Here is a 27,421-nt window from a genome sequence, read left to right on the forward strand (position 1 = left end):
TCAATTAAAAATTATTTAAGTAAATAAACTGTATTTTTAATCTGAAAAGATAGTTATAACTACTGTGATGTTTCCAAATACCTATAAAGCAAAATATCCATTTCAGAAAATAATTTCTTGAAAGAATAAATAATTGTTTTATGCTCTAAAAATAGTACTATTTAACCAGAATTTTCAAGTCAGACATAATATCAGTAGGATAAACTAGACATAGCAGTGGGGTAAAATACTCATCAAATATTTTAGTTTGTACAGTGTTACCATTTTTAGTTTACACCATAACAGGAATGAGATAAAACCAATACTACAATAATTGTCACAAAATGATTGCTAGTGCTGTAAGACCCCTCCAAAGATTTCTAGTACCAGTAATTCCTGAACAGTAAAAAATTAAAATCTAATGAAGATTGCAATATATTATGGAAGTAGAGGAAGAGATGATGTGAAAGAAAAGCAGGAGTGAGAGAGAATAGTTACAAAGTTTACTTACTTTTACAGCCCATGGGAGCTCGGAGGCAGAAGTTCCACTAATTAGCAAGGGACTATTGGTATCATGCTAAAAAAAAGAAAATATAGCACATGAAGGGCTGAAATCCTCACATCAATAAATAATGAAGAAAAAGAGGCCTTTGGACTTAAATACAATCGGATAAAATGTTAGATCTCAATAAACACATATACTCTATTTTACATTAACTATTTTACATTAATTCTATTAGACCATCTAAATACAAATGAAACAAAAACTGCATAAATGACTGTGGAGCACTAAACAAAACTTAAGTATTACCTATTGTAAGCTTAAGAAACCTATTATAAGTGACATAAAGATGAAGATATCTGAATGTAATAAAAATATTTATTGCCCTGTTAACTGATGATTTTTTTCTCAGCACTCTTTAAGGAAAACTGACAAGGACAAGAACCAAACTTAAGATTTATAAGTTACAATTACATGAACCTATCTATAGCATGCCCTACCTATCTGCTTATAGAGACAGATAAATATATTGAATAAATTTTATGATAACATAGTTAGTTAACAAATCCCTAAATTATCTTTCTGATTCCATGACTCTAAGCCTAAACTCAGAAGTGCAGAAATTTCTCAAAACTAAAGTTAAATTCATAATATTCAGACCAAATACTTCTAGAACACTGAATTTAAAAGTAAACATGAAGAGCCACGAAACTTCTGAAAACAAGAAGTAGGGTGGTGAGGCTTAGCCCTATCAGATATAAAAATAAATTATCAAATATGATCATTAGAACAATGCGAGATCAGCATATAGATAAACAGACCAATGAACAGAAAAAAAAAAACACCCAAAATACAGATGAGAATTTACTATGTGATTGAAAAGGCATTTCAAATCAGTTAAGGAAAAGATGATTATCAATAAACTGCATTAGATCTGTAAAGTAGCCATCATTAAAAAACATAAATTTTAATCCACACTCATACCGTACATATCTTATATCAGGACTAATATAAAAGTGAAAAAAGAAACCATAAAAAATTTTAATTCTATCTAATAATTAATATACATAAAAACCAATGACACCTTTATAGAAGAAAATAACCATAAACAAAGTCAAAAGACAAGTGACAAACTGGGAAAAAATATTTGCAACTCATACAGACAAAGAGCTGTTTTCCTAATATATAAAAAGCCTATAGAATTCAGTAAGAAAAAGACCAAAAGCCACAAAACATAAGCAAAGACTATAAATAGGCATTTCACATAAAGGCAATGTAAATGGATGATAAACATGAGAAAACTATTCAACCTCATTCCATAAAACCAAAAGGACAAATGAAAACTACACTTACACTCCATTTGTCACCTATCAAAACAACAAGAATCCAAAAGTTTGACAACAGTATGTTAGCAAAAATGCACTTAACCAATTGATGATGGGACTGTGAACTACTGCAACCACTATGAAGATTATTATATGGGAAAATTATAAATGTACAAACTTTTGAAACAGCAATTCCATTTCTGAGAATTTACACATATAAATACATTTCTGCATATGCAAAATAATATATATTCAAGGTTATTATGCACTGCAGCATTTTTTTAAGTAAAAGGTTAGAAACAAGCTAAAAGTCTATCAAAAGGAAGTTAAATAAATTATGATGACTAGAAATAAATAAATAGAATGCAGCTATAAAAAAGAACAAGGAAGCTTTTGTGTAACGATATGTATAATCTCCAAAACATATTATAATAAGTTATTAAAATAAGGTATAAAATTGTGTGTTCAGAATACTACAATAAATATAAAGTGAGAAGATAGATATTATTACTTCTTTATATACACATATAATAACTCTGGAAGGACATACAAGAAACTAATAAGTAGTAACCATTATGAAAGAAAAGTAGCTGGGTAATAGGAGTTGAGGGAAGTTATTTTAATACAGCAATTTAGAGAAGAAAATTTAAATTTAAAAGCATTTCTTACAAATCTTGGTGGAGGGACAGCCAGGTTCAAGTTACTCAGTGAAACATCCAGTCCATTCTGGGCACATGCCACAAGACGCAAAGCAACAAAGAATTCCTGAGAAAGAAAAAGTATGACTTTTAGAGCATTATCTATCTATTCATCATTCATCCACCCATCCACAGACATACCTATAACTTGAAAATACAAAACAATTCATAATTACTACAAGGTTTTTACGTAGCAACATATAACAGCACAGTTGCTTGAATAACCCTTGCTTTAAAATTGAGAAAAGATCTATGTACAAAGATGTTTGCAACATTATAAATAGGAAAAAAAAAGTGTTAATAAAATGAGAAAATACTTATACATAAATATAGTGGAAATTAAAAATTAGTAATAATGTTTCAAAGAATATTTAATGATGTTAAGAAATACTTTTTATCATTTAAATGAGGAAAAGGCATCTGAAAGAAAAGCCCAGAAGAAAATAAATGTTATCAAAAGTTATCTCTGGATTTAAGATTATAATTTTTGAAACTGGGTCAATCATTCAAGTGACTCAATCATTGCTATTCCAGAAGGAGAATAACTGTGCAGCATCTAAAAACAATTATATAACTGCTTGACTTCAAAACACTTATAAATCTCTCCCAAAGGTCCTTGGATTTTTGGCATTTGAAGTATCAATCCAAAATTTAATAAATAAATGCAAAGATGTTGAAGTAACTGGTGTTCAGCTGTTTTCAGTTAAAGTCGGGTCTGGGAATAGCCATGACAAAATATTTGACTCTAGCTATATAACTTACAATTTGTCAATACTCTCTAGTACAGTTACTGGTACAATCAATCCTTCACTACTTTTCTCAAACCTATTCTCACTTATACCCTTTTTATACAATTCCTAACCTATTCTTAGAAACTTGCCTTCAACCATAAATTTCTTTTTAAAAATGCTATTTTAAGATCTCCCTTCTCTTTTTATTCATTCCACAAGCTCCTATGCCATCTGACTTCAACTACAGAAACTATTGTACTATGTCACAAATAACATCCTAGCTATCAAATGCTCTTAAAAGAAAAAAAAGAGAGAGAGCCTCCTTCTACTTGTTCTTTTGGTGGTCTGTGAAGCATGATCTTCCCTGAAGCTTTCCTCCCCTCACCAACATAACTTCAAAAAGATCTCTCAGTACTCCTCTGACCTTTCAAGTCTCTTCTGTTGAAGTCAACCTTTAAATCCTCCAACCTTTAAATGCTGGTATTCTAGGTATTCCAAAATTAACTCTCTTTCTCTTCTCATCCTATGTGAGATTGAATTACTCAGGTAATCTGGTCCACTGCCAAAGTATAGATGGACTCTGAAGTGAAATAGTCCTGCAATAAATACTAGTTCTGCTACTTAAAGTTGTAAGGCCATGGGCAAGTAAAATAAAATTCTTCCATAAAAGGGGAGACTAATAGCTACCCTATAATTATTATGAAGAACAAAATAAAAACTATATTGCCCTGACTAGTTTGGCTCAGTGGATAGAGCATCAGCCTTCGGACCGAAGAGTCTCAGGTTTGATTCCGGACAAGGGCATGTACCTTGGTTGTGAGCACATCCCCAGTAGGGGGTGTGCAAGAGGCAACTGATGGATGTTTCTCTCTCATAGAGGTTTCTCTCTATCCCTCTCCCTTTCTCTCTGTAAAAAAAATCAATTAAAAATATTTTAAAAATAAATAAATAAAAACTATACTATAGAAAGGAAACACCTACCGTCGTTTTTGACACATAGAAACTCAGTAAGTATAGGTTTCTTTTCTTTCTTTCATGTTAATTAAGTAAACCATTCTCCCAGTGCAACCATCAAAGTTTAACTGCAGACCCATAAATCCAGCCACCTAGATGTAACAAGACAACTTAAACTCAGCATCCAAAGTCCAGGAATATCAGTGAAGAATTTAATAAATGGTAAACTCATGAAGATAGGAACCACATCTGTATTTCCAAAGCTTGGCTCTAAACAGATACTCAACCAATATTTGAGTGCAGACTCTGGGTGCCCAAATGAATTTAGTGTTCCTACGTCTCCAATGTACCAAACTGGCCCTTCTGCCCAGGAGCTCCAATGGGGATTACAATCTAGTCCTGGAATCCTATATAATAAAATCCTAATATGCTAAGTATCCAATCATCCAGTTATCCATTCACAAATCAAAGCATAATATGCTAATGATATGCTAAGGCAGCTCAATCACTCACTATGATGTGTACTGACCACCAGTCACCCAGTCGCTATAACGTACACTGACCACCAGGAGTCAGATGCTCCGACTAGTAAGTTAGCTTGCTGCTGGGGTCCGGCTGATTGAGACTGAGTGCCCTGGAGTCCTTTTACGGTCCCTTCCTGGCCCCAATCATGCACCAGTTGTGTGCCGGTAGGGTTCCTAAGCCTGGCTTGTGCCCTCTCACAATCCGGTTTTGGCCTGATCCCAAAGGCCAGGCCAAAGGACCCCACTGGTGCATGAATTAAATAAGAGACATGGTATTAGGATCTTCTAAAAATGTTTCCATCCCTTTTCTGATCTTGATCCTGCTCCAGCAGGCCCCATGAGGGTTTGGGGGTATTAGCTTTTTTTAAGAGAGGGAGAGGAGGGTATTAACTTTGAGTAGCAGTGCTCAACTAATGTATCAACATGGAGCAAGCTTTGATTCCAATCCTGAAGAACTCTGAAATCCATCTCCAACAATCAGAACTTCAAAGTACACTGATAATGTCCAACACCAATAATTACTTTCACAAATTCCTGGTCTAGGATTTACACATAACCTGTAAACCATTTTATGGTTTATATGCCAGTGGTAAGATCTAGACCAGAATACTCTGGTTTGATCAGCCAAGAATTTCCTTCAAATGTATGAGGCATACCATCTTAACACTTAACTAATAAAATCCATGTTTATGTATAAACCCACTATCTGTAATAAATTCAATTAATTAAGATACAAAGAGCAAAATATCTCTGAATGACTGAAAAAAAAAATCCATGCTATTTATCTGATGTGTCCTACAAAAATCTTATGTTCAATTCCTAACCCCCAAAGATAAAGTTATTAGGAGGTAGGGCCTTTGGAAGGTGCTTAAGCCATTAGGGGGAACCTTATTAATGGGATTAGTGCCTTATAAAAAGGCTCGAGAGAGATCCCCAGCACCTTCTGGCAAGTGCAGATACAACTAGAAGTCTGCAATCAGGAAGAAAGCCCTCACCTGACCATGTTAGCACCCTAATCTCAGAATTCCAGCCTCTAAAACAATGAGCAATAAATTTGTTTATAATTTTTGTGGTATCCTATATAATAATCCTATATAATAAAAGGGTAATATGCAAATTGACCCTAAAGGCAGAATGATCAGAATGACTACTGGACCAGTCACTATGAGGTGCACTGACCACCTCTTGGTTCTTTTCCCCCGCTGGCAGGCTCTGATTGCCTGATGGTGAACAGGGAACCTGGGGTGGTGGATTCTGGCGGCACCAGGCCAAGGCCCTCACCCCGCAGGTTGCTCCACACAGAAGGCATCCCATGGCAGGGGCAGGGGTGGTGCGGCGAGAGGTAACAGCTGACCTCTCAGTCCCTTCTCCAGCCACCAGGCACTGATCACCCTAAGGTGAACGGGGAACAGGGGGTGGGTGGCGGCGGGGGGTGGGGCCAGCTGTGGGCAGCCAGGGAAAATGGCCCTGATCACTGGCCAGGCCTAGGGACTGTACCCACACAAGAATTTTGTGTGCTAGGCCTCTAGTTTTGTTATAGCAGTCTGAACATACTAAGATACTCAGGTAGAACAATGTCACCAAACTACCATTAACCTTTGGAAATTAGTTACTTTAATGCCTACTTATTAGAAGTATTTTCATTGTCTTATTAGAAATATTTTCATTGTTATTTGCCCTTGCAAAACCGTAATTTTGATAAAAAGCAACTCTTAGTTTAAATATACAAACAAAAAACTGCTGGCTTTTTTTTATTTTGAATCACTGAATTATTTTTTTCATATGAATCTTACTTGTTTGTTCAGGAAACCTTTGCCATCTGTGTCAGCTAAATCCCAAATCTGAAATTCAGAGGAAAAAAAGTATCAATCTATATTTTAAACAACAATAATCTTAAAAATAAATTAAATCCATGCAATTTACAACCTTGTGCTCTTTGGTAATCAGATTTAAGAATTACAGAATTAAAAGTGGAAAGAAACCTTAAAGACCATTTAGTTCAAATACTAAGGCCATTAAAGTTACTCAAGAACATTTAAGGCATCATGAAAAGAACTGAAACCCAGACTCTTAACTTCCAATCCACTGCCCTTTTCATTAGTCCAGGTTCTAACTCCAAATCTCTTGCTCTTTTTAGTCAACACATACTACTTTGATTTTAGATCCTTACTAAGATGATACCTTCCTTATGGAGAAGTTGTTTATTTGTGAATAATTAAATTATTAATGATAGTTTTTCAGGGTTTCGAATACATATCATGTATAAGGACTTGCCAGGAGATCAAGCCGGCAGAGGGACTTTCCACCTTTTTGTGCTTTTTCTTAAGCCTCTCATCCCCCACTGTATTCACCACATACAAAGCACAGTTGGAGACAGTTATAATAGAGGAAGTAGAGATAGAGCCAACTCTCTGAGTGGGTGGCGAGGTTCCCAGTCTGCAGCACTGTTTCTCCCCACAATACCCAAATGTACTATTACTTCATTTCATCCCACTAAAATGTAATTTGTTTTCTAAACATCTGAAAAACACCTTACTTTTCAAATTCTCTCCATCGCATTACTATAACTGCCTCTATGACTCAGTTCTAACTTCTAAGTTTCTTAATGGGATCTTTCTGAATTTGTATTCAATTTATCTACACTGCTAACTACTCATTATAATCTACTTATAATAAATAAATACTACCTTTCCAAGTATCAAGTCTGGAAGCCCTGATTTTTTCAGGAAAGCAGCAGCATCAGAAGCTAATACCCTTCCAGTATTGGCTGTATCAACCTGAAAAAATACAAATAGTAAGCTGACAACAAACACACAGACAAAATTATTTGTGTTCCTTACTGAGATTTTAGAACTGGCTTTTTCAAAAAGGGAATGGGAATACACGCATAGCCATCTAGACAGCATTGGCAATTTATAAAGTGTTTTTTATCGTGTCCATTATACAAATGAGAGAACTGAAGCTCAGAGGAAATAGAGCAAATTAGTGGAGTCATAACATTAATACATTATCTCCTGACTCGAAGTCTTCTATAGCGCCTTTTAAATTCCAACAAACTTAAATGGCAATAGAAGGAAAAGGGAAGCATTTCCTAGAGAGGTCTTAGCTGCATGTGTTACCTGTTTTTTTCAAACACGTTAAAATAATTAATTTCTGCTTTTAAACTTACTGTTAGAAACTACAATACTTTATTAAAAATCAAAGCTGCTCTAAAACCAGCAGTGATTCCACAATAAAATTAAAGAAACATTTTAAAAACTCTTAAGCTCCTAAAGCACATTAAGGCTAACACACCATTTCAACTAAGGGGGACTTTCCTTTAAGACAGAATGAGGTCACCAAGAACAGAAAAACAGTTTTAAAAAAATCACTCTCACTTCTGTAAAGATTTCCTAAAGTAAAGTTCAATTTTTAAAAATAAAAATCAAGTTTTAAAAAGGAATGGGAAAGATAACATGATACTACAATATTTATGAGCTGTTTTTCCAGTTTACTTAAGAGATTAATAAGTACATTGTAAACATATACAAAGCATTCCAGACAAGCCAATCCCAGCAAAGAAGCAAAAGAGAAATCTTTTCTTTCAAGTGCTCAGCAAAAAAGAAAGAATTACCCAATCCAAATTTGGGGTAACAAGGAAGTACAAGAGCTGGGAAACGGGCCTCCAGAATTTTCCAGAACTCCTTTTCTTTCCCCACTCTCTGACCATGGGAGGGGCAAGGGCAAAGAGAGAACACTTATCCCAGCATAGTCTAAATGTAGAGGCACTCAGGGAAAACATTAATTAATCTCTTATGAAATATTTGTGTACTGTATTCCAATTAAGAATTTCACTATTTCCCATTCTTCTGGTTACTGAAATGAACGCAGCCATTTAGTAACTGTCATACATAGGTAGTTTCTGTTGTACTCTGAGCCTCATCTAAACAACCATATCTTGTACTCTGAATTGTTAACACTTCAAAATACAGACTTTTGGGTAAAGACTTCTGAGATAATATCCCTTAAACAACTTTCAGACTGTACTGGTGGAAAGTCAGAATTTCCAGGACTCTTTGCAGTCTAGAAATACACAACTATACTAATAAAAGGGTAATATGCAAATTGGTTGGGATGCCCTCATGGTAATGACCAAACAGCAGGCTGTGTAGGCAACCAGGCCGGCAGGGGGGATAGTGAGGGACGAACAAACGACTGAACAGCAGGCTGCATGGGGTGACCACGCCGGCAGGGGGGTGGTAAGGGGCGATCAAACAACCGAATAGCAGGCTGCGTGGGGCAACTGGGTCACCGGAGGTGGCAATAAGGGGCCGGCAAGGGGAGGGGAGAGAAAAGCCGTTGGCGACCAGGCCAGTGGGGGGGCAGGTGGGGATGACCAGGCCAGCAGGCAGAGGCAGTTAGGAGTGATCAGGCTGGCAGGGTGGACAGTTAGGGATGATCAGCTGGCAGGGGGGCAGTTAGGGGAGATCAGGCAGGCAGGCAGGTGAACAGTTAGGAGCCAGAGTCCCTGGATTGTGAAAGGGATGGGTCCCAGATTAGAAAGGGTGCAGGCTGGGCTGGGGGATCTCCCTCCAGTACACAAATTTTGTGCACCAGGCCTCTAGTATTTTATAAAAGCAGACCCCTGACCCAAGATGAGGAAGAACAAGAATTATATAGGACTGAATGAATTGGTGAGAAAAATGCAATTATTGTTATTTACTTGAAATACTGTTGGCATTATTTTTAATATTGTGTTTTGTGATGGATATATGGGAAAGCGCCTTTTCCCCCTCCCCCTTCTTACACTATCTCTAACCCTCAATTTAATAGGCTCTGTGTTTGTAAAGTGAATGAAATAGTTTTCAATGGTATCTGATTTCACTGACTCTTCAGAGTTCAAAAATAAATCCTTTGCCCTGGCCAGTGTGGCTCAGTTGGATGTGTGTGTGGCTCAGTTAGGCATTGTCCAGTGCACTGAAAGGTCACCAGTTGATTCCAAGTCAGGACACAGGTCCAGGTTGTGGGTTGGATCCCCAGTAGGGGGCCTACAGGAGCCAGCCAAGAAGTATTTCTCTCTCACATAGAATTTTCCCTCTCTCTCCACGCACCTCCTCCCCTGTCTCCAGTCCTCTCTCTCTATCTCAAATCAAGAAAAACATATTTTATATAATAAAAAGCTAATATGCTAAGTGTCTGGTTGTCCGGTTGTCTAGTCATCTGTTCAACCAATCAAAGCATAATATGCTAAGGCCACTCAACCACTCCCTGTGACATGCACTGACTACCAGGGAGCAGACAGCTAACTGGATGACCAGTTGCTATGATGTGCACTGACCACGGGGGGCAGACGCTTCGACCAGTAGGTTGCTTACAGTTGAGGTCCAGATGATTAGGACTGAGTGAGACAGGCCAGACATACCCTGGAGCCCTCCCATGGTCCCACCCCAGCTGGCCAACCTCTCGCATCCCTCTCCAGCCCCAATTGTGTACCAGTGGGGATTCCTTAGCCTGGCATGCACCCTCTAGCAATCTGGGACCCCTCGGTAATGTCAGAGAGCCAACTTCAGCCCAACTGCAGAACAACCAGTCGCTATGATGTGCACTGATCACCAGGGGGCAGGCGGTCAATGCAGGAGCTGCTCCCTGGTGGTCAGTGTGCTCCCACATGGGGAGCGCCACTCAGCCAGAAGACGGGCTCACGGCTGGCTAGTACAGCAGCGGTGGCAGGAGCTCTCCAGCCTCCGTGGACGCGCTAAGGATGTCTGACTGATGGCTTAGGCCTGCTTCCCATGCGGAGCGGGCCTAAGCCATCAATCAGACATCTCCTGAGGGCTCCCGGACTGTGAGAGGGTACAGGCTGGGCTGAGGGACTACCCCCCAAGTGTATGAATTTCATGCACCAGGCCTCTAGTATATTTTATAAATCCTAGTGAATATCCTTACTTTTTATGGCAATAGAGTAATTTTTACATAGTTTAAATAAAAACTTGGTCTCCTTATTATCAGGATATAATTGAGTAATTTGATTGTACAAAACAAGACCATATTTTATTCAGACAGAACAAGCCACTATTAAGGAACAAGAAGTGACCCTAGCCACCTTGGCTCAGTAGATAAAGCATCAACCTTTGGACTGGAGAGTCCTGGGTTCACTTCTGGCCAAGGGCACATGCCTATGTTGCGGGCTCGATCCCCAGGAGAGGGCATGCAGGAGGCAGCTCATCAATGGTTCTCTCTCATCATTGATGTTTCTATCTCTCCTTCTCCCTTTCTCTCTGAAATTAATAAAGAAATATTTTTTTTAAAAAGGAACAAAAAGTGACTCTATGTGAAGTCAATGTCTACAGAGTCCTCCCAAGTAAAATGGCCTGCAACTTGATTTATAAGGTGCCAGTTTCTTAGAGAATAAAGCAATGTCACCTCACACATAGGAACTTCAGCAGATATGGGAAACCTCAAGATAAGATAAATTCACTCAAACTTGTATATATTGCTGGTGAAATATGGGGGTAGAATTTCTAAGGTTGGGAGCCTAGCCTCAAAATTGAGGAACAAATAAAGAGGCTTTATAGAGTACAATCTGAGATTCTTTAAAAATTTTAAGGAGAAATTAATCTCTGGCCTTAGTAGTTGTTAAATAGTGAATGTATGGCTCTAGATTTGCAAGTCACACACAAGGAGATCTATAATGGTTCATCAATGTGTTTGTTTGTTTGTTTATAACAAAGGTGGAGATTTATTGAAGAATAAGTACAGACTACCACGTGGTAAAGGGGAAAGAATCTCACAGCATAGACGCCCACGTGGGGAGGGGGAAAGAGTCTCCCATTCATGATTGCTCTAACATAGAGACCTACCTTTTCAGTGATTATGATCTAAAGGTGAGAGGATTATTAGGAAAAATTACTCAGTACGTATTTGGTAATGGGCAAATGAGATTGTCTACACCCTCAAGAGATTATCTGATCTATGGTATGTACTCTAGATTGACTTTCCATCAACTAGGCTATTTTACACTCTGTAGGGATACTGGTTTAATTATTATAAAATTGACAGCAATGCAAGTGAACCTTCTCCATACCAATGAAATGAATTTTGTCTGAAGAATATAAATGTCTATAACTCATATTCTCATTTTTACATTTTACTAGTTATCCCAGTAATTGAGTTGAATAAAATCCTTGACACATATTCATTTTACATTTGTATGAGTCATGGTTTTAACTTTATAAATATTAAAAACCTTAACAAGTCTTAAAAACAACTGTAAGTCATTTCCATTTAACTTATATTATTATGGATATTTATATTGGGATGAGTGCATCTAATGTTATATGGATTTTTAAGATACATAAATATTTGAGACAATTAAGTGTTTGGCCTTAATTATCTTTCCTTCATTTCTGAGAGTTTTTAAAAAGTATTAAGTACTCAAAACATGAGGCAAAGGCACAAAAAGTTGAAAACAAGACATGTCAAATTTATCCAGCTGACTCATAGTCTGCATGTATACAATTGAGGGTGAAAGTATATTTTATGTTCAATCTAAGAAGACAAAGAAAAATCTTACCTGTCTATAGTATTTTTCATATGTAGGATTCCCACTTGATAACTAAAATAAAAAAATAGAAATTAAATTCTATTCCATTATTATTAATATGTTTGCATTCATTCAATAAATATTTGGAAAAGTAAAGATAAACAGGATTAAAATATCCTTAATTTCAAAAAGTTAGTTTTGTTTCTTTTGGTAGGAAAATGGGAGTGAATAAAGACAGCTATATATAGATTACTAAGAATCAGATACAAGAAATAAAACAAGAATTTTTAAATTACTCTTGACATCAAAACTCTTTTCCTCATGCAAAATTTTATCCAAAACCCAACGTATAAATTAGGGGTGAAATGCTTAAAGACAGTTGAATGGTCCAAAGCCTTAAGCAGTCATCCTATACTCAAGTGCCCAAAGTACCTATAAATACAATTCAAAAACCACTTCAATCTTCTATATAATAAAGAGGCAATATGCAAATTGGTCCTAATGTGTCACAGTAACGACCAATTTGCATACTGACAGACCAGCAAGAGGCTGTGCGTGCAGCAGGGGGATGTGTGAGGCTCGCTCCCCTGCCCCCTGCGAGTCCTCTTTTTCTCCCCGGTGCATGCGCCTGACAAACACCCCCAGCAACACTGCGCCCTGAACGAAAGCACTCGGCCTGGGGTCACCACCAACCCCCCAAGTGCGGGGGCGCCAAGGGGCTACACCCACACGGCAGAAGGCCGGTTCTTGGGGGCAGTGGGCAGGCTCCAACTGGGGGATGTGCGTGTTGGCGGTGACCCCCGAGAGGAGTCGTGCATGCAAAGCGAAAGGGTGTGGACCCAACACAAAGAAAGGGCCCAGGCACGACGACAGAGTGGACGTCGAGGTAAGGCACCGGACCTGGACTGGCCACCAGGTAAACAACATGGGGATCCCACCGCCACGGACACACAGGGCGGCCCACCGGAGCCTTCCAAGAGGACAACTTTGAAGCCCCCTCCTGCCGCACAGACCCGCCCCGCCCCGCCGCCACCTTAAAGACCACAGGCGACCCTCACACCACAGGGAAGCCACCCCGGCTTTCTCCAGCCGTCCATCCATTCATCTGCCCACTCCGACCCAGACGGGGGCTTGCATCCTGGGCGGAACCACCCCAGGACAAGCTGGACCACAATGGAAGCAAACAGAGAGCCGCTCTAGGTGTGTGTGTGTGGGGGGGGGGGGGGGGGGGGGGGGAGGGGGGAGAGGGTAGGAAAGGCCTCCGGGTACCCCCACTTCAGCACTCAATGGGAGAAAAGCCTCGTTCCAGCATGGGCCACGGTAGGCAAGACCCGGCAGGCTGCGTCCTTGCTCAGCCCCTCAAAGCTGGTGCGAGAGGGGTCCCAGTGCCCGAACAGAAGCGGCTACGGGTCCCAGAGAGGCAAGAAGTCAGTACTAAGACAGGACAAAAAGCATAGAATTTTTAATTAGCCGGTAAAAAGAGTAAAAGAGTGAGGGAAGAGGGGGGAGGATGAGGAAGAAGGGAAGGAGGGAGGGAAGAACTTCATAAAGGAGTCAGTAGAGAGCAGAATTAAAGAAGAAAAGAGGATGTATGAGTGAACTGTAGCAGCTATAATGAAAATCAAGTATAGTTGTGTACTGGGGTACAGATTTTAAAAGTAGAGTCAGAAAAGAAAAAAGATAAATGATAGTGAATAATTAGGCAGGTAGATAGATATTAAAGTAAGTAAAGAAGTAAGTAGAGAAGAATGTATGGGAAAGGTCAAATGAGAGAGAAAGAGGGAGGGAAGAAAAGTTTTAAAGGGGCGCTGGTAGAGCTTAAAAGGAGAATGGGAAGAAGGAAGAAATGGGGGAGGGAGCAAAGCAGGTCCTAGGGAGGAAGTGAAGAAAAAAATTAATGTAGGAAGGAAGGAAAAGGGGAGGCTGGACAGAGGTAAAGATAAAGGAAAGAAGGAATGTGGTCAGGGATGGAGGGTAGGAGAAAGATGAGAAGAAGGATAATGGAACAGGTAGGAAATGAGGAGGAAAGAAAAGTTTATAAATGAAGAGCCAGTAGGAAAAAGTGTTGAGAGAGAAAAATTGTGTGAGAGGGAGAAGCCAATAAGGAAGTCAAATACAATTGCGTGTAAAGGGGATAAGATTTTTTTAAAAAAAAGTTAATTGGGGTGACCAGGATGACAGGGGAGGGCAATTAGGGGGCTCAGGCCAGCAGGGAAGAACAGTTAGGGGGATCAGGTCAGCAGACAAAGTGGTTAGGGCAGGCAGGCAGGTGAGTAATTAGGAGCCAGAGGTCCTGGATTGCGAGAGGGATGTCCAACTGCCAGTTTAGGCCCCATCCCACCTAAACTGGCAATTGGACATCCCCCAAGGGCTCCCGGATGGGAGAGGGTACAGATCGGGCTTAGGAACCCCCCACCCCCGTGCACAAATTTCGTGCCCCGGGCCTCTAGAAGAAGAATAAAATGGATGTACAAAAAAATGATACTATCACCAGATCTGAAATGCTTTGTACCACAGTTCAAAGGGTTCCTTGGTCAGCTGATGAACAGACTTATCATCTCATCTGAAAGGCAGTTTAGGAGTATCAGTGTTTGAAGGCTCAGGTTCACTTATACATGAATGTGTAGGAATGTTCTGGAACCAGGAAGGGAGTCCAGGAAGGCTTCATGAGGGTGATATTGGTGTAGGAATGTGAAGTATGAGTGTGGGGAGAGGGTGATTCTGTGCACAGGTACTAGCATGCAACAAAAGCATGCATGCAACAGAAAGCTCAATTATGTTGAAAAGAATCACAAGGAGTTCTGAATAGTGGAACAAAGTAAAGACAAGGTTGTAAAGTTTTGTTTCAGATAACTTATGAAGGACTTCAGCTGCATGGTAAAAATAAGGAAAAGGAGGGTGGAAAAAAGGGACAAATTCAAGAGTTATTTACTTAGTGTTAGTTCTAGGTGATTAGTTATATGTGAAAAGGAAGAGTACAATAGAATGTAGACTGCTACTTAGGAAATAAATTTAATGGCCCAGGGTAGGACCCAAACACTGGCAATAGCAAAAAAGAAAGATATGCTTTGAAGAAAAGTTTATAAGATGGATTTGTCAGGGCTTATTAAACAGATAAGGGGGCAGGAAAAACTAAGAAATACAAAGATAGAGAAAAATATTTTTAAGCATCAAGATTGAGACCATAATCTTTTTTCTTTTTTTTTTTTCAACATGGCCTATGGTCTTAATGGGTACAAGACTGGATTAAGAAACCAACATTCACTGAGTGCCTACTTTGAGAACGTATTATGCAAAGTACTTTATAAATACTTCCACACTTAATCCTTGTGAGCCACATATTATCATCCTAGTTTGCAAATGAGGAAACTTAATATGAAGGCTAATTATATGTGTCAATTTGCCTAGGCTAAAGTAACCAGTTGTTTGATCAAATACCAGTCTAGATGCTACTGTAAAAGTATTTTTTTAGATGTGGTTAATATTTAAATCAGTAGACTCTGAGTAAAGCAAATTATTTCCCATAATGTGGGTAGGCATCATCCAATCAGTTGAAAGTCTTAAGAGGAAAGAATGAGGTCCCCTGAGGAAGAAGGCATTCTGTCTCCAGAATGCCTTCAGACTCTCAACATTAATTCTTCCCTGGGTCCCTGCTGGATACCCTGAAGATTTAGGACTTACCAGCCTCCACATGAGCCAATTCCTTCAAACCAATCAGTGTGTGTGTGTGTGTGTGTATGTGTGTGTGCGCCTGTGTGCCTGTGTATTTATTCCCTGCTGTCTCCGTTGAACCCTAATACGTATAACTAGTCTCAAAGAGGTTACTTGTCCAAGCTTTTAAAAGGCAGAGACTGGACTTAAATGCAGGTCTGTCCCACTCCCAGCTCCATGCTCTTTCACAACAGCATGCTGCTTTCCCATAAGCCATGGTTTGCTCAAGAAGGTCTTGACAATATGCTGTCCTAGTATCCCATCCAGTTTACCATTTGTCTCAGATTTCTTATTTTCTTAAATGAACAATTATTATTAATCACCACATTAAAATAAGCCAAGATGGATTCAGTACACTTCTAAATGTATACATCTACCGTGTTTCCCCGAAAATAAAACATCCTCTGAAAATAAGACCTACTTACAGGTTTCCTTCTGAGTGAAATATAAGGCCCACCCCCCGGCTCTGTCTCAGAATGCTATTGCTAAACATGAGAGATTTGGTCCACTGATTCTGAAAGAAATGGAGTCACAAGAAATTCACCAGGCAATTCAGGAATTGGATTGTTATGATGATGTTCCAGAAGATGATGACATGATTGTCATTGAATAAATGAGTAAATTCTTGATACTGTAGGATTCACAGTTTGTCTGGTTTGTGTTGACAACTACTGTACAACAGTACCGTATACAGGTAATAAATTTCCTTTATTTTCTTTTAACAATAAATGTGTACCGGATTCTTCTTCATGGAAAAATAAGATATCCCCTGAAAATAAGACCTAGCGCATCTTTGGGAGCAAAAATTAATATAAGACTGTCTTATTTTCGAGGAAACAGAGTAGCTTCTGGCCAAGGTATCAGCTAATCCTGTGTAAGTGCTTTAATCATTTGAACAAGTGATGAAATCTGAAAGGGAACTAGTGATAATTTCACCTTTCTTTTCCTGAGTCTACAGACATAATGTAACTAACTCTTTCTTTACAAAGATAGCATGCAGAAAACTCACTGAGTATCCTCAGAGGCAAGCAACCATGGACTGCTAACTGCTTATAGCCTTTCCAGCCAGTGGGAAAAGTGTTTGACACTGGTGCTCCTGCTGGCTATTTGGTGTTCAATGACCTGCAAGAAGCACCAGGCCACCAGCTGGCTATCAGTGGGTAATTCCAAGTTAGGTGGGAGGAGTCAAGTCTGATAACTCTTAAGGTGGTTTTGTGTTTTTCTTATTTATTGTAAAGCATTAATCTACAATTGCTTATTTATTTTATTGTTTGTCAATCTATTTGACATATTATTATCTAATATGTCCTTTCAGTAGCAATGAGCTAAAATGAAGAAATTTTATATTTAATACAAAATTAAGTACTTAATTTCTATTTCTGTAGAAAGCAGATAAACAAATTGCATAAAACTCTTGAGGCTATTTCTATTTAAAACAGAGCTCTAGTGACATCATTGTTAATGAGTTAGCTGCAATTATCAAAATTTACAAATGTTTTCATATATCCAAAGTTAAACTTTTAAGGACAAAAAAAATTATCAAATACAAAAAAAAAAAAATCAACATGGCAATATGTCTGCTCTACTTGTAATGTATCATCAGATTTTAAAGACTGGAATCTGAAACACTGACTTTACAAATTAGTATTGAATGTGCTTGAAAACAAGTCCTCTAAAAATTGGTTGCATTTGTTCAAAATCAGCTGGAAATCTTTAATCAAAGATTAAAGTTCAATGAATAATGCTAAAAAAAACCACACACAAAACACAACAACTTTAACTTTGAAGCTTTTAGAAAATAGCAATTATTATAAACAACATTTGCCAAAACACTGAAATGCATCCTTTAAAATCAAGGAAACCCCTAGCTTATGTGGTTCAGTTGACTGGAGCATTATCCCATACACCAAAAGATGGTAGGTTTGATCTCTAATTGAGGTGTGTACAGGAGGCAATGTATTGATGATTCTCTTTCATGTTGATGTTTCTCTCTCTCCCTTCTCTCTAAAATCAGTGAGATTAAAAAAAAAAAGCAAAGAAAACTGAATACATTAAATGGTGAGAGCTCTAATAGTATAAAAGACTGAATTTTTAAATTCTATAATTATACTTTGTAGTAAATTGTAGGAATTCCAGCAAAAGAGTATTTCTATTTTTAACTGAAAAAATGTATACTCTGTACTGAAATAAAATTACAAAAAGCCTACAATTTTGCAGCATCTAAATTTCATAGAAGTTGGTCCGAAGGTGTGGGTTATTGTTAAGCTAAATTTCATAGAATGTGTAAAATAATCATATAGAAACAACTTATATGAAAAGATTTATTTTCTAAAAATATCTGTCAAAAAGAGTACTTTTAGTAGAGGCAAAAGGACACTGCCTGTGAAAATATTAGGGCTGATAACTATAGTTTTCAATAAAAAAAATAGAATTATGAATATTCTCCATTTAGCAAAAATTTTCCTCAATTAACCAGGTACAATGTGTACAGAAAGCATATTAGCAATTAAAAATATTACTGGTCACAAAGAGTCAACTGTAAGGATTAACAACCACAACACATAAAATGTAACTGGAAAATACTTCAGGCAGTTTTATGAAAAAATTAGAACTATTTAAACTATATTGGAAAATAATTACATTGTTCAGAAAAGTATTAGAGGCAGTTATGGCTAAGAAACTGATTTAAAAACTGAATATTACCAAGAATAATTATTCTGCTTAGGTTTTTCAATATTCTGATAACCAATGTAAATTGGTTATATTGATATTGTTGTAATACAGAACAAATGTTTTAGAAATGTTTATTTTTGAAAACAGACCTTGAATAGAACTGTTTTACTTATCTACCAATGTATTTAAGCCATTTTTATGGCCAAAAGGTATTGTTTTAAATTTACAGATTTGAAAATATAGTGTCCCTTTCCTTCTCAAAATTGGCCCAGTTTCAATGAGAAATTACAGGTAGGGGTGTAAAAGTTTTCTGCTAGAGAAAGTAAATGCAATGTGTTCCCTAAATAATGAGCTAATTTTTTTTATTATTATTTCAGAGATGAAGGGAGAGGGAAAGAAATATCAATGATGAGAGAGAATAATTGTTCAGTTTGTATGCTTGCTACTGGGGATCAAGCCTGAAACCCAGGCATGTGCCCTGACCCAGAATGGAACCATGACTTCCTGGTTCATAGGTCAACACTCAACCACTGACACGGGCCAGGCAATACAGAGTTACTTTTTAAATACAATTCAGTTGAATTTTTAGTGCCCCCAAAAAACTCATACATAGTAAGAAATCCTGAGTTCCATACTACCTTATTAATCATCATATTACAAACTCATTGGGTTACTACATAAACACATTTGAGAAGGCCTGCGCTCACTTAAGTGTTCTAAAGTACACCTTGTACTTATACGATACAGCTAAGTGAGAATGGAAAAAGCCATTTAAATTGCCAATTCACTCATCAAGCAAAATGATCAAAGAGTGTTTTTCAAGTGTCTCAGTAAAATTGGCTTTTTAAAAACTAAAATATAACCATTTTAGAGTTTAAAAAATCACAAATACAACAACACACATAATGAATGCACAAAGGAAAAAATGTGAAAGGTATAGCTAAAATGCTAACAATAATTACGTCTGGATAATGGGGTTACAATTATTTTTATATTCTTTACATTATTCTGTATTCCCTAAAAACTTTTTTTTATAAGCATGCCCTACTTTTATAAGTAAAATTAAACAATAAAGCTATTTTCAAATTAGAGGAAAATATGAAACTCCAAAAATTTTAAATCAGTATGCAAAATTATATATGACTTTTTGACAAGGAAAACTTTTAAACTAAAGTTGTCAAAATCAAAATCTGACCTCTTAAAATTCTAATATTATTAGAATTTTAAAGTAATCATTTATCATTAACTATATCATAAACTATCAGTTGCCACAAAGTAAAGGGGAAATGGGAGGCTGCTAGTTTTATTAAGAAAAGTCATGTAAAGTGTAATAAACTTTATTAAGAAAAAAGTTATTACAAAAGTACAGCATAGTTTATCTTCCTACAGTCTAGTAGGTTGTATTATAATTCTTAATCATTTATTCTCCTTTTATAAGAGTACTAACAGCCCAGTACATGAAATTCGTGCACAGTAAAAGGGACTTAATATTTTAATTAGAGGAAATATTTTAATATTGCTATTTCCCCTTTCTCTATAATAGAAGTGTCAGAGATGAAAGAAAATTAGTAAAATGTGGGACTGGGTACGCTGCGGAACCTAGAGTCAAGTCCCTGCCCACCACCCACACACACTTCAAAATATACTGGAGACCAGGACCCAGCCGGCTCCAACCCCGTCAAGCCCTTCCCGGTGTGGGGCACAGTCACAGGTTGCCTGGCCGGGCACCAGGCGGGGGATGCAGCCTCAGGTCTCCCATCAAGCCCTGCCTGGCAGGGGTCACCGGCTGAGTTCACCTGGCCCGGCATGGTCTGAGGTCTCCCAGCCAGGCTCCAGCACAAGGGTGCGCAGCCTGAGGTCTCTGGGCCCAGCACTGGGATGGGGGGCATGGCCTAAAGTACCCCACCCAGCATCAGGGCTGGGGGCACGGCCTGAGATCCCTCACCCCACCAGGCATCCAGGCGCCATGCAGTTTCAGGTCCCTGCTGTCCCTGCAGTTAAGGTGTCCAAGCTAATTTGCATATTCCTCTATTTTAAAGATAGATTATATAGATAGATTAACAACCCTCCCTGTTGCCATGTGACTTGTAATGCCTCTCTGTGGATACCCTATTGTTGGCTTGGCCATGCAACTTACTTTGGCCAATGAAATATGAGAAAGTTCCAGTTCCAAGGAGAAGTTTTAAGAGCTTTGTGTGTTTCCACCTGCTCTTGCTCTTTTCTCTCTGCCAAGAGAACAGTATGTCATAAATAGGGGGTGCTCCTTCATCCTGGATCCTGAAATGAAAAAGAATTGTGGAGTAGAACCATAATAGATTACTAGAGAACCTATAATGTGAGCAATAAATAAATGTTTGTTATTGTAAGCACTGATATTTGGGGTTATTTCTTAGTGCAGCATAATCTAGCAAAAGTTAACACAGAGGTAATCTAACACTGAAGTGTACCAGGTAGTTAAAAAGAAAAAAGAAAAAAGGGAGGTCCTGGTTATTGGAAATTCATAAGTTGATAAATGAATGTTGAGTTGCTTCATATAAAACTTTTTATTTAATTTTTGAGGAGTTTTCTGAAGGGGGAGATGCTACATTATATGACTTCAAGAGCCTCTGATTCTATACTGAACAATATAAACTGAAACTTTAGTATTAGGCTTATTGTAAATGGTTATAATATGTTGAAAAAAGGTAAAAATAGAAAGCATTCTCTAAAACATAATGCAATCTTTTTCCATTAATCACAAGGTTAAATTATACAAAGAATAACTAGTGAATAAATAAAATGACAAAGGAAGTTATAAAGAAGTAGCATGGAGGCTCTTTGTGATGAAACAGTTTATCTTAATTGTGTTTATAGTTACATGAATCCATACATGATAAAATTACATTGCATAGTATATACATACAAAACCACAAATGACTATTTGAATAAGGTCTGTGAATATGCCAATGTCCATTTCCAGGTATTCATCTTGTACTATAGTTTAGGAGGTGTTATAATTAGGGACAACTGGTGAAGGGTATAAGAGTACAACTTTTTGAAACTTCCCATGAAAAGGTCATGTTGAAGACCACTGTGAAGTAGACAGAAAGTGGTAATCCAGACAGAAATAACACTGTGTATGAAGGCAAATAAATATAGAAGTCTAGGTAGTGAAAAGGAGACAATGGAATAGATTTCATTCTTTCAAATAAACCACTCAAAATCTTTTTAGTTTTGCTCTCTCTAAAAATGTAAGATGATGAGTAACAATTCAGTACTAGTGAAAATAAAAAAACAGTGTTATGATGCACATAATTTTCTGAATAATTTGCCATAAAATATTTTTGACATATCAACATGTAAAAATTAAGCTTTTTAGAATTCAGCTTTCTAATACTCCATTATCAAGAGAGCTGAGGAACTAGAAGGGAAACTAGTGATTACATGCTTGGAATCTTCCCACAGTTTTAGTTACCAAAGGTCAAACACTGTTCAAAATATTAAAATGGAAAATTCCAGAAGTGAAAAATTCATGTTTTAAATTGTGCACCATTCTGAGTAGTGTAATGAAATCTTGTGCTGTCCTGCTCTAGCCTGCCCAGGATATGAATTATCCCTTTGTCCATCATATCCACACTGTATGTACAATAAAATATTTTGGAAGAGAGAGAACACATTCACATAACTCTTATTACTGTATGATGTTATAATTGCTCTATTTTATTATTAGGTATTATTGTGCCTAATTTATAAATTAAACTTTATCATAGTTATGTGCGTACAGGAAAAAACATAGTACGTATAAGGTTCAGTACAATCCACCACTTCAGGCATCTATCAGGTATACTGGAACAATGTATTCCCTTGTGGATAAAGTGGACTATTACTGTACACCCGTGTGTCAAGATACTGAGAACCTATAAATATAAAAGCCTAAGCAACCATTCAACCGTTCAGCTGGTAGTTATGATGTGCACTGACCACGGTGGAAGACGCTCAGTGCACAGGCATGGAAACATGGAACAGACTGATGAATCTCAGAGGGAAGGGGGAGGGGTGAGGGCGGGAAGAGATTAGTCAAAGACCTTATATGCATAAAGAGGCCGGTACATGGATCCATGCACTGGTGGGGTCCCTCAGCCTGGCCTGCAGGAATCAGACCGAAACCAGCAGTCCTACATCCTCTGAGACGTCCTGGATTGTGAGAGGGCACAGGTCAGGCCAAGGGACCCCACTGATGCTTAAATCTGTGCACCAGGCCTCTAGAAATAAAATAACAAACTATAATCTCTGGCATTTGAGAACTGAGACTAGTGGGAAAAACAGACAATAATAAAACATTGTTGTTAACTGCAATAAGAGGGAGCAAACACAGATGCTATGGTATCACAGATAACTGAGGGAGACAGAAGAGAAAAAGTCATGTCAGAATTATATAACAAATTAAGATGGGAAAAACTCAGCAAGTATCTTACAAGTCTTTTTTTTTTTTTTTTTTTGGTGCACAGGAGGGCACTCCAACCAAAAGAGCCACCTGGCCAAGGCCACTAACAAGTCTAAAAGGAAGCAATCAAACAACTGCAAAGTGCACTCCCATCTTAAGGTCCCTGCACTTGTTGTTGCCTCTATCTGGAACATATCCATACACACTCATATGGATCATTTCTTATTTCATTCAAATCTCTGATCAAATGTAACCTAAGAGGGGCCTTTCTAACCACCCCATCTAAAGTTATATCTTATGGCATTCTCTTCCCTTATCCAGCTTTATTGTTCTTCCTAGCTTTTCTCGTTATCTGACATTTATACCTGTTTGTTTCTGTTGGTTTCCCTTACTAGAGGACAGTGACTTTGTCTTACTACGTATGTAACAGTACACTGAGTGGCCAGATTATTATGATCTCTGAACACATAATAATCTGGCCACTCAGTGTATATCCTATATAATAAAAGGCTAATATGCAAATTGTTCCCTCCTCCAGGAGTTCAACCAGCAGGCAGGCTAGCCAACTGCCCTTCCCCCTGGCCAGGCTGGCCAGAACCCACCCATGTACAAATTCATGCACTGGGCCTCTAATATACACACGTGCGTGCGCACATATATAGTGGCCAGATTATTATGCGTTTAATAATAATCTGGGCCACTCAGTGTATAGATAGCAGTGTTTTGCAGATAGTGGGTACCCAATATTTGCAAATGAATAAAGCAAAGGAGAGGAAGAGAAATTGAGGCATATCAAAAAATACATATAAATGAAAGATATGAGAAATGGGCCATGCTGGTGTTCTTGGTCAATAATAATTGTAATAGCAAATATTATATATACTAAGGTCTCATTTATGGACCAGGCACTATTCTTAGCACTTTACTTATATTATCTCATCTAATCTTCACAACTCTGTAAAGTAGATACTCTTACTCTCATTTTACACGTGAAGAACCTGAAACACAGATTAAATAAATGCCCAAATTGACACAGCTAGTAAGTAAATGGCAGAACTAGATTCCAAGCCATGCAGTACAATGCCAGGACTCACTCTTTTCACCACTACCCAAAAGCACTGAAAATTCCCAACTTCTCTGGGTTGCTTCAACATGTTTTTAAAAGGAGGGGAGGGGGGTGAGAAAAGAAAGAAGGAAAGAGAAAATACCTATTATAATTCGTCTTTGTGACTATTACATGCTTCATATACTTAAAACCTTATATACAATATGTTACTTGTTAGTAGTATTAGTCTCTTAAAAATATGAACTACATTTACCAAGCAAATGGCTAAATAAATCCCCCACCCAAAAGTTTCCAATTCTGATTCAGAGTAGGATTGGGGTGAGGTCTAAGAATTTGCATTTCTAGCTGAAACTGGTTTGGCTCAATAGATAGAGCGTCGGTCTGCAGACTGAAAGGTCTCAGGTTCGATTCCGGTCAAGGGCATGTACATTGGTTGCGGGCACATCCCCAGTGGGGGGTGTGCAAGAGGCAGCTGGTCGATGTCTCTCTCTCATCGATGTTTCTAGCTCTCTATCTCTCTCCTCTCCCTTCCTCTCTGTGAAAAATCAATAAAATAAAATAAAACAAAAGAATTGGCATTTCTAAGTGCACAATATAAACTGAATTCAGGTGATGCTGATGGTACAGAATCATGTCCAAGAATCCCTGAGCTACATAACCAAAATGTGAATTAAACCTCTTTCAAATAATAGTAGGTTTCTGGAATATCAACAGCTGAACTAGGCATCTTCAAAGTACTGAAAATATATATGCAATAGAGGCCCAGTGAACAAAATTTGTGCACTCGGAGGTTGCAGGGGGTGTGGTCCTTCAGCCCAGCCTTCACCCTCTCACAGTCCTGGAGCCCTTGGGGGATGTCCACTAGGAGCAGGCCTAAGCCAGCAGACAGACATTCTTAGCACTGCCATGGAGGCGGGAGAAGCTCTTGCCACTGCCGCTGTGCTTGCCAGCTGTGAGCCCGCCTTCTGGCTGAGCTCCCCCTGTGGGAGCACACTGACCACTAGGGGGCAGCTCCTGCATTGAGCATCTGCTCCCTGGTGGTCAGTGCACATCATAGCAACTGGTCATTCCACAGTTCAGTCTATTTGCATACTAGCCTTTTATTATACAGGATGTTTTCCCCTAAAGATTAGAAATAAGTGTCCACTCTAGACACTTCTATTCAATATTGAACTGGAGGTTCTAGCCAAGAAAAGTAAACAATAATAGGAAACAAAAGGCATCCATCCAGATAGGAAAGAAGGACATAAAACTATCTCAGATGACATGATTTTATATATATAGGAAATCCTAAGGAATCCACTAAAAAAAGTTATTAGAACTAATAAATGAGTTCAATAAAGGTGCAGGATATAAGATCAATATAAAAAAATTAATTGTACTGCTATAAACTTGCAATGAATATGAAAATTAAATTAAAATTCCATTAAAATAGCTTAACAATAAATTTTTTAAAACCTTAATTATAAAAGTATAAAACTTAGACTCTAAACATTACAAGACATTGTTGAACAAAATTAAATCCTATATAATAAAAGGCTAATATGCAAATTGACTGAACAGTGGAACAACCAGTCATATGATGCGTCCTGACCACTAGGGGGCAGACACTCAACGCAGGAGCTACCCCCTGGTGGTTAGTGCGCTCCCACAAGGGGAGCGCCTGCCACTCAGCCAGAAGCCAGGCTCATGGCTGGCGAGTGCAGCGGTGGTGGTGGGAGCCTCTTCCACCTCCACAGTGGTGCTAAGGATGTCTAACTTCTGGAGAGTGGGTCTAAGGCTCTAAGCCATCAGTTGGACATCTCCCAAGGACTCCTGGACTGTGAGAGGATGCAGGCCAAGCTGAGGCCCCCTCCCCGCCCCCAAGTGCATGACTTTTGTGCACTGAGGGATAATATGCTAATTAGACTGGGAGACCTATCGGAAGTTCTTCTGGACAAAGCCATGGTGGCAGGGCCGAGGTAGAGGCAGTTAGGGACGAGCAGGCGAGCAGAGAGGACAGTTGGGGGCAAGCAGGCCAGCAGGGAGGGGCAGTTAGGGGTAAGCAGGCTGGCGGGGGTAAGGGCAGTGAGGGGTGAGCAGGCCGGCGGGGGATGGTGGGCAGTTGGGAGCAAGCTGGCTGGCAGGGGGGATAATTGGGGGTGAGCAGGCTGGCAGGGAAGTAGTTGGGGGCGAGCAGACAGGCAAGGGGGTACAGTTGGTGGAAATCAAGCCAGCAGAGGTGCAGGTAGTTGGGGGCAAACATGACTGCAGGCAGACCTCTAGTAGATCTTAAAGTTATCTGATGGCTCATATTTCTAAATGCAGGTATAGTTTTAAAAATTATCATTAATTTTGACATATGGAATATTTTTAAATTAGTACTAGGATTAACTCAATAAATTTAAATTTGCAGAATATACTTTTCCTTTCCTAGCCTCAAATACATGTATAAGTATACAAGTCATGTCAATTATATACACTAATTTTTAAAATAGAATGTTTTGCAAAGTTTTCATTATGAGTTTTTTTATGAGGTTATAAGGAAAAGTAAATTTTGTCCACTTAACCTAAGAATACTGGTAAAATTCTTGTATTAAAATAAGGAAGAAATTATTAGTGAAAAATTGTGAAAAAATATAAGAAAAATCTGCCAAGCACAGAGACAAATCAAGTCAGTTCAAGCAAGTCTGACTCAAAATACAGTAAATAAAGTTTTTGAAACATTCTAAAGAGCCAGATGGTCCAGAGTCCACTCCCTAAATCTTACAAGGCCCTGCATAAAAGTGTGCCAGAAAAGAAACAAAAACACAGAACAGAATGTAAGAACAGACTAAGAATGAAAGCATCCCAGCCAGCAAAGGATAAAAACTGTAAGCAAATTAAAATTATCCATCTTTAAGCTCAGAATATTAATGCCAATTTCCTATACTAAGTGAACTTTACAAATTATAAATGGCCTTTGTAGCCAAATTAAATATGCTCATCTTAGTTTCTTCACAATAGTACTTAGATATTATTGCTGCTACCTGAGAATATTATTGCTGTCTGCTTTGCCATTCAAAATATTCTAAATATAAACTAAACAAAAATCATTCAAGTTTAATTTCAAAACTCAAAAGTATCAGAGAAAAACAACTCAATCTTGTAGCACCATTTATTGCTCTACAAAAAAGGAATTCAGCAAACAGTATATCTAAGGTTATTTTCAGGATAGCACCCCTACCAACTCACACATACTGGCCAGGGCGAGAAAACATCACGTTTGAAAGTAAATATTTGTATGATATACACTAACCTAGACAGGCTTAGGTTTTCACGAGTTACAAATCTC

General features: G+C 38.2%; 1 protein-coding gene across 6 annotated transcripts in view; it reads right to left on the reverse strand.

The window, feature by feature from the left end:
* EPS15 (epidermal growth factor receptor pathway substrate 15) overlaps positions 1–27,421 on the reverse strand; it is a 113,395-nt gene that overhangs the window by 76,205 nt on the left and 9,769 nt on the right. For all 6 annotated transcript variants that reach the window (XM_045584592.1, XM_036447245.2, XM_036447246.2 and 3 more), the window contains exons 2-6: positions 12,266–12,307; positions 7,401–7,490; positions 6,507–6,554; positions 2,476–2,571; positions 491–556 (exon numbers count right to left, since the gene is read on the reverse strand). In XM_045584592.1, coding sequence (XP_045440548.1) covers positions 491–556; positions 2,476–2,571; positions 6,507–6,554; positions 7,401–7,490; positions 12,266–12,307 — 342 coding nt within the window. The remainder of the gene's footprint in view (positions 1–490; positions 557–2,475; positions 2,572–6,506; positions 6,555–7,400; positions 7,491–12,265; positions 12,308–27,421) is intronic.

Source organism: Pipistrellus kuhlii, unplaced genomic scaffold (assembly GCF_014108245.1).
Source record: "Pipistrellus kuhlii isolate mPipKuh1 unplaced genomic scaffold, mPipKuh1.p scaffold_m20_p_2, whole genome shotgun sequence".
NCBI classification, from domain to species: Eukaryota; Metazoa; Chordata; class Mammalia; order Chiroptera; family Vespertilionidae; genus Pipistrellus; species Pipistrellus kuhlii.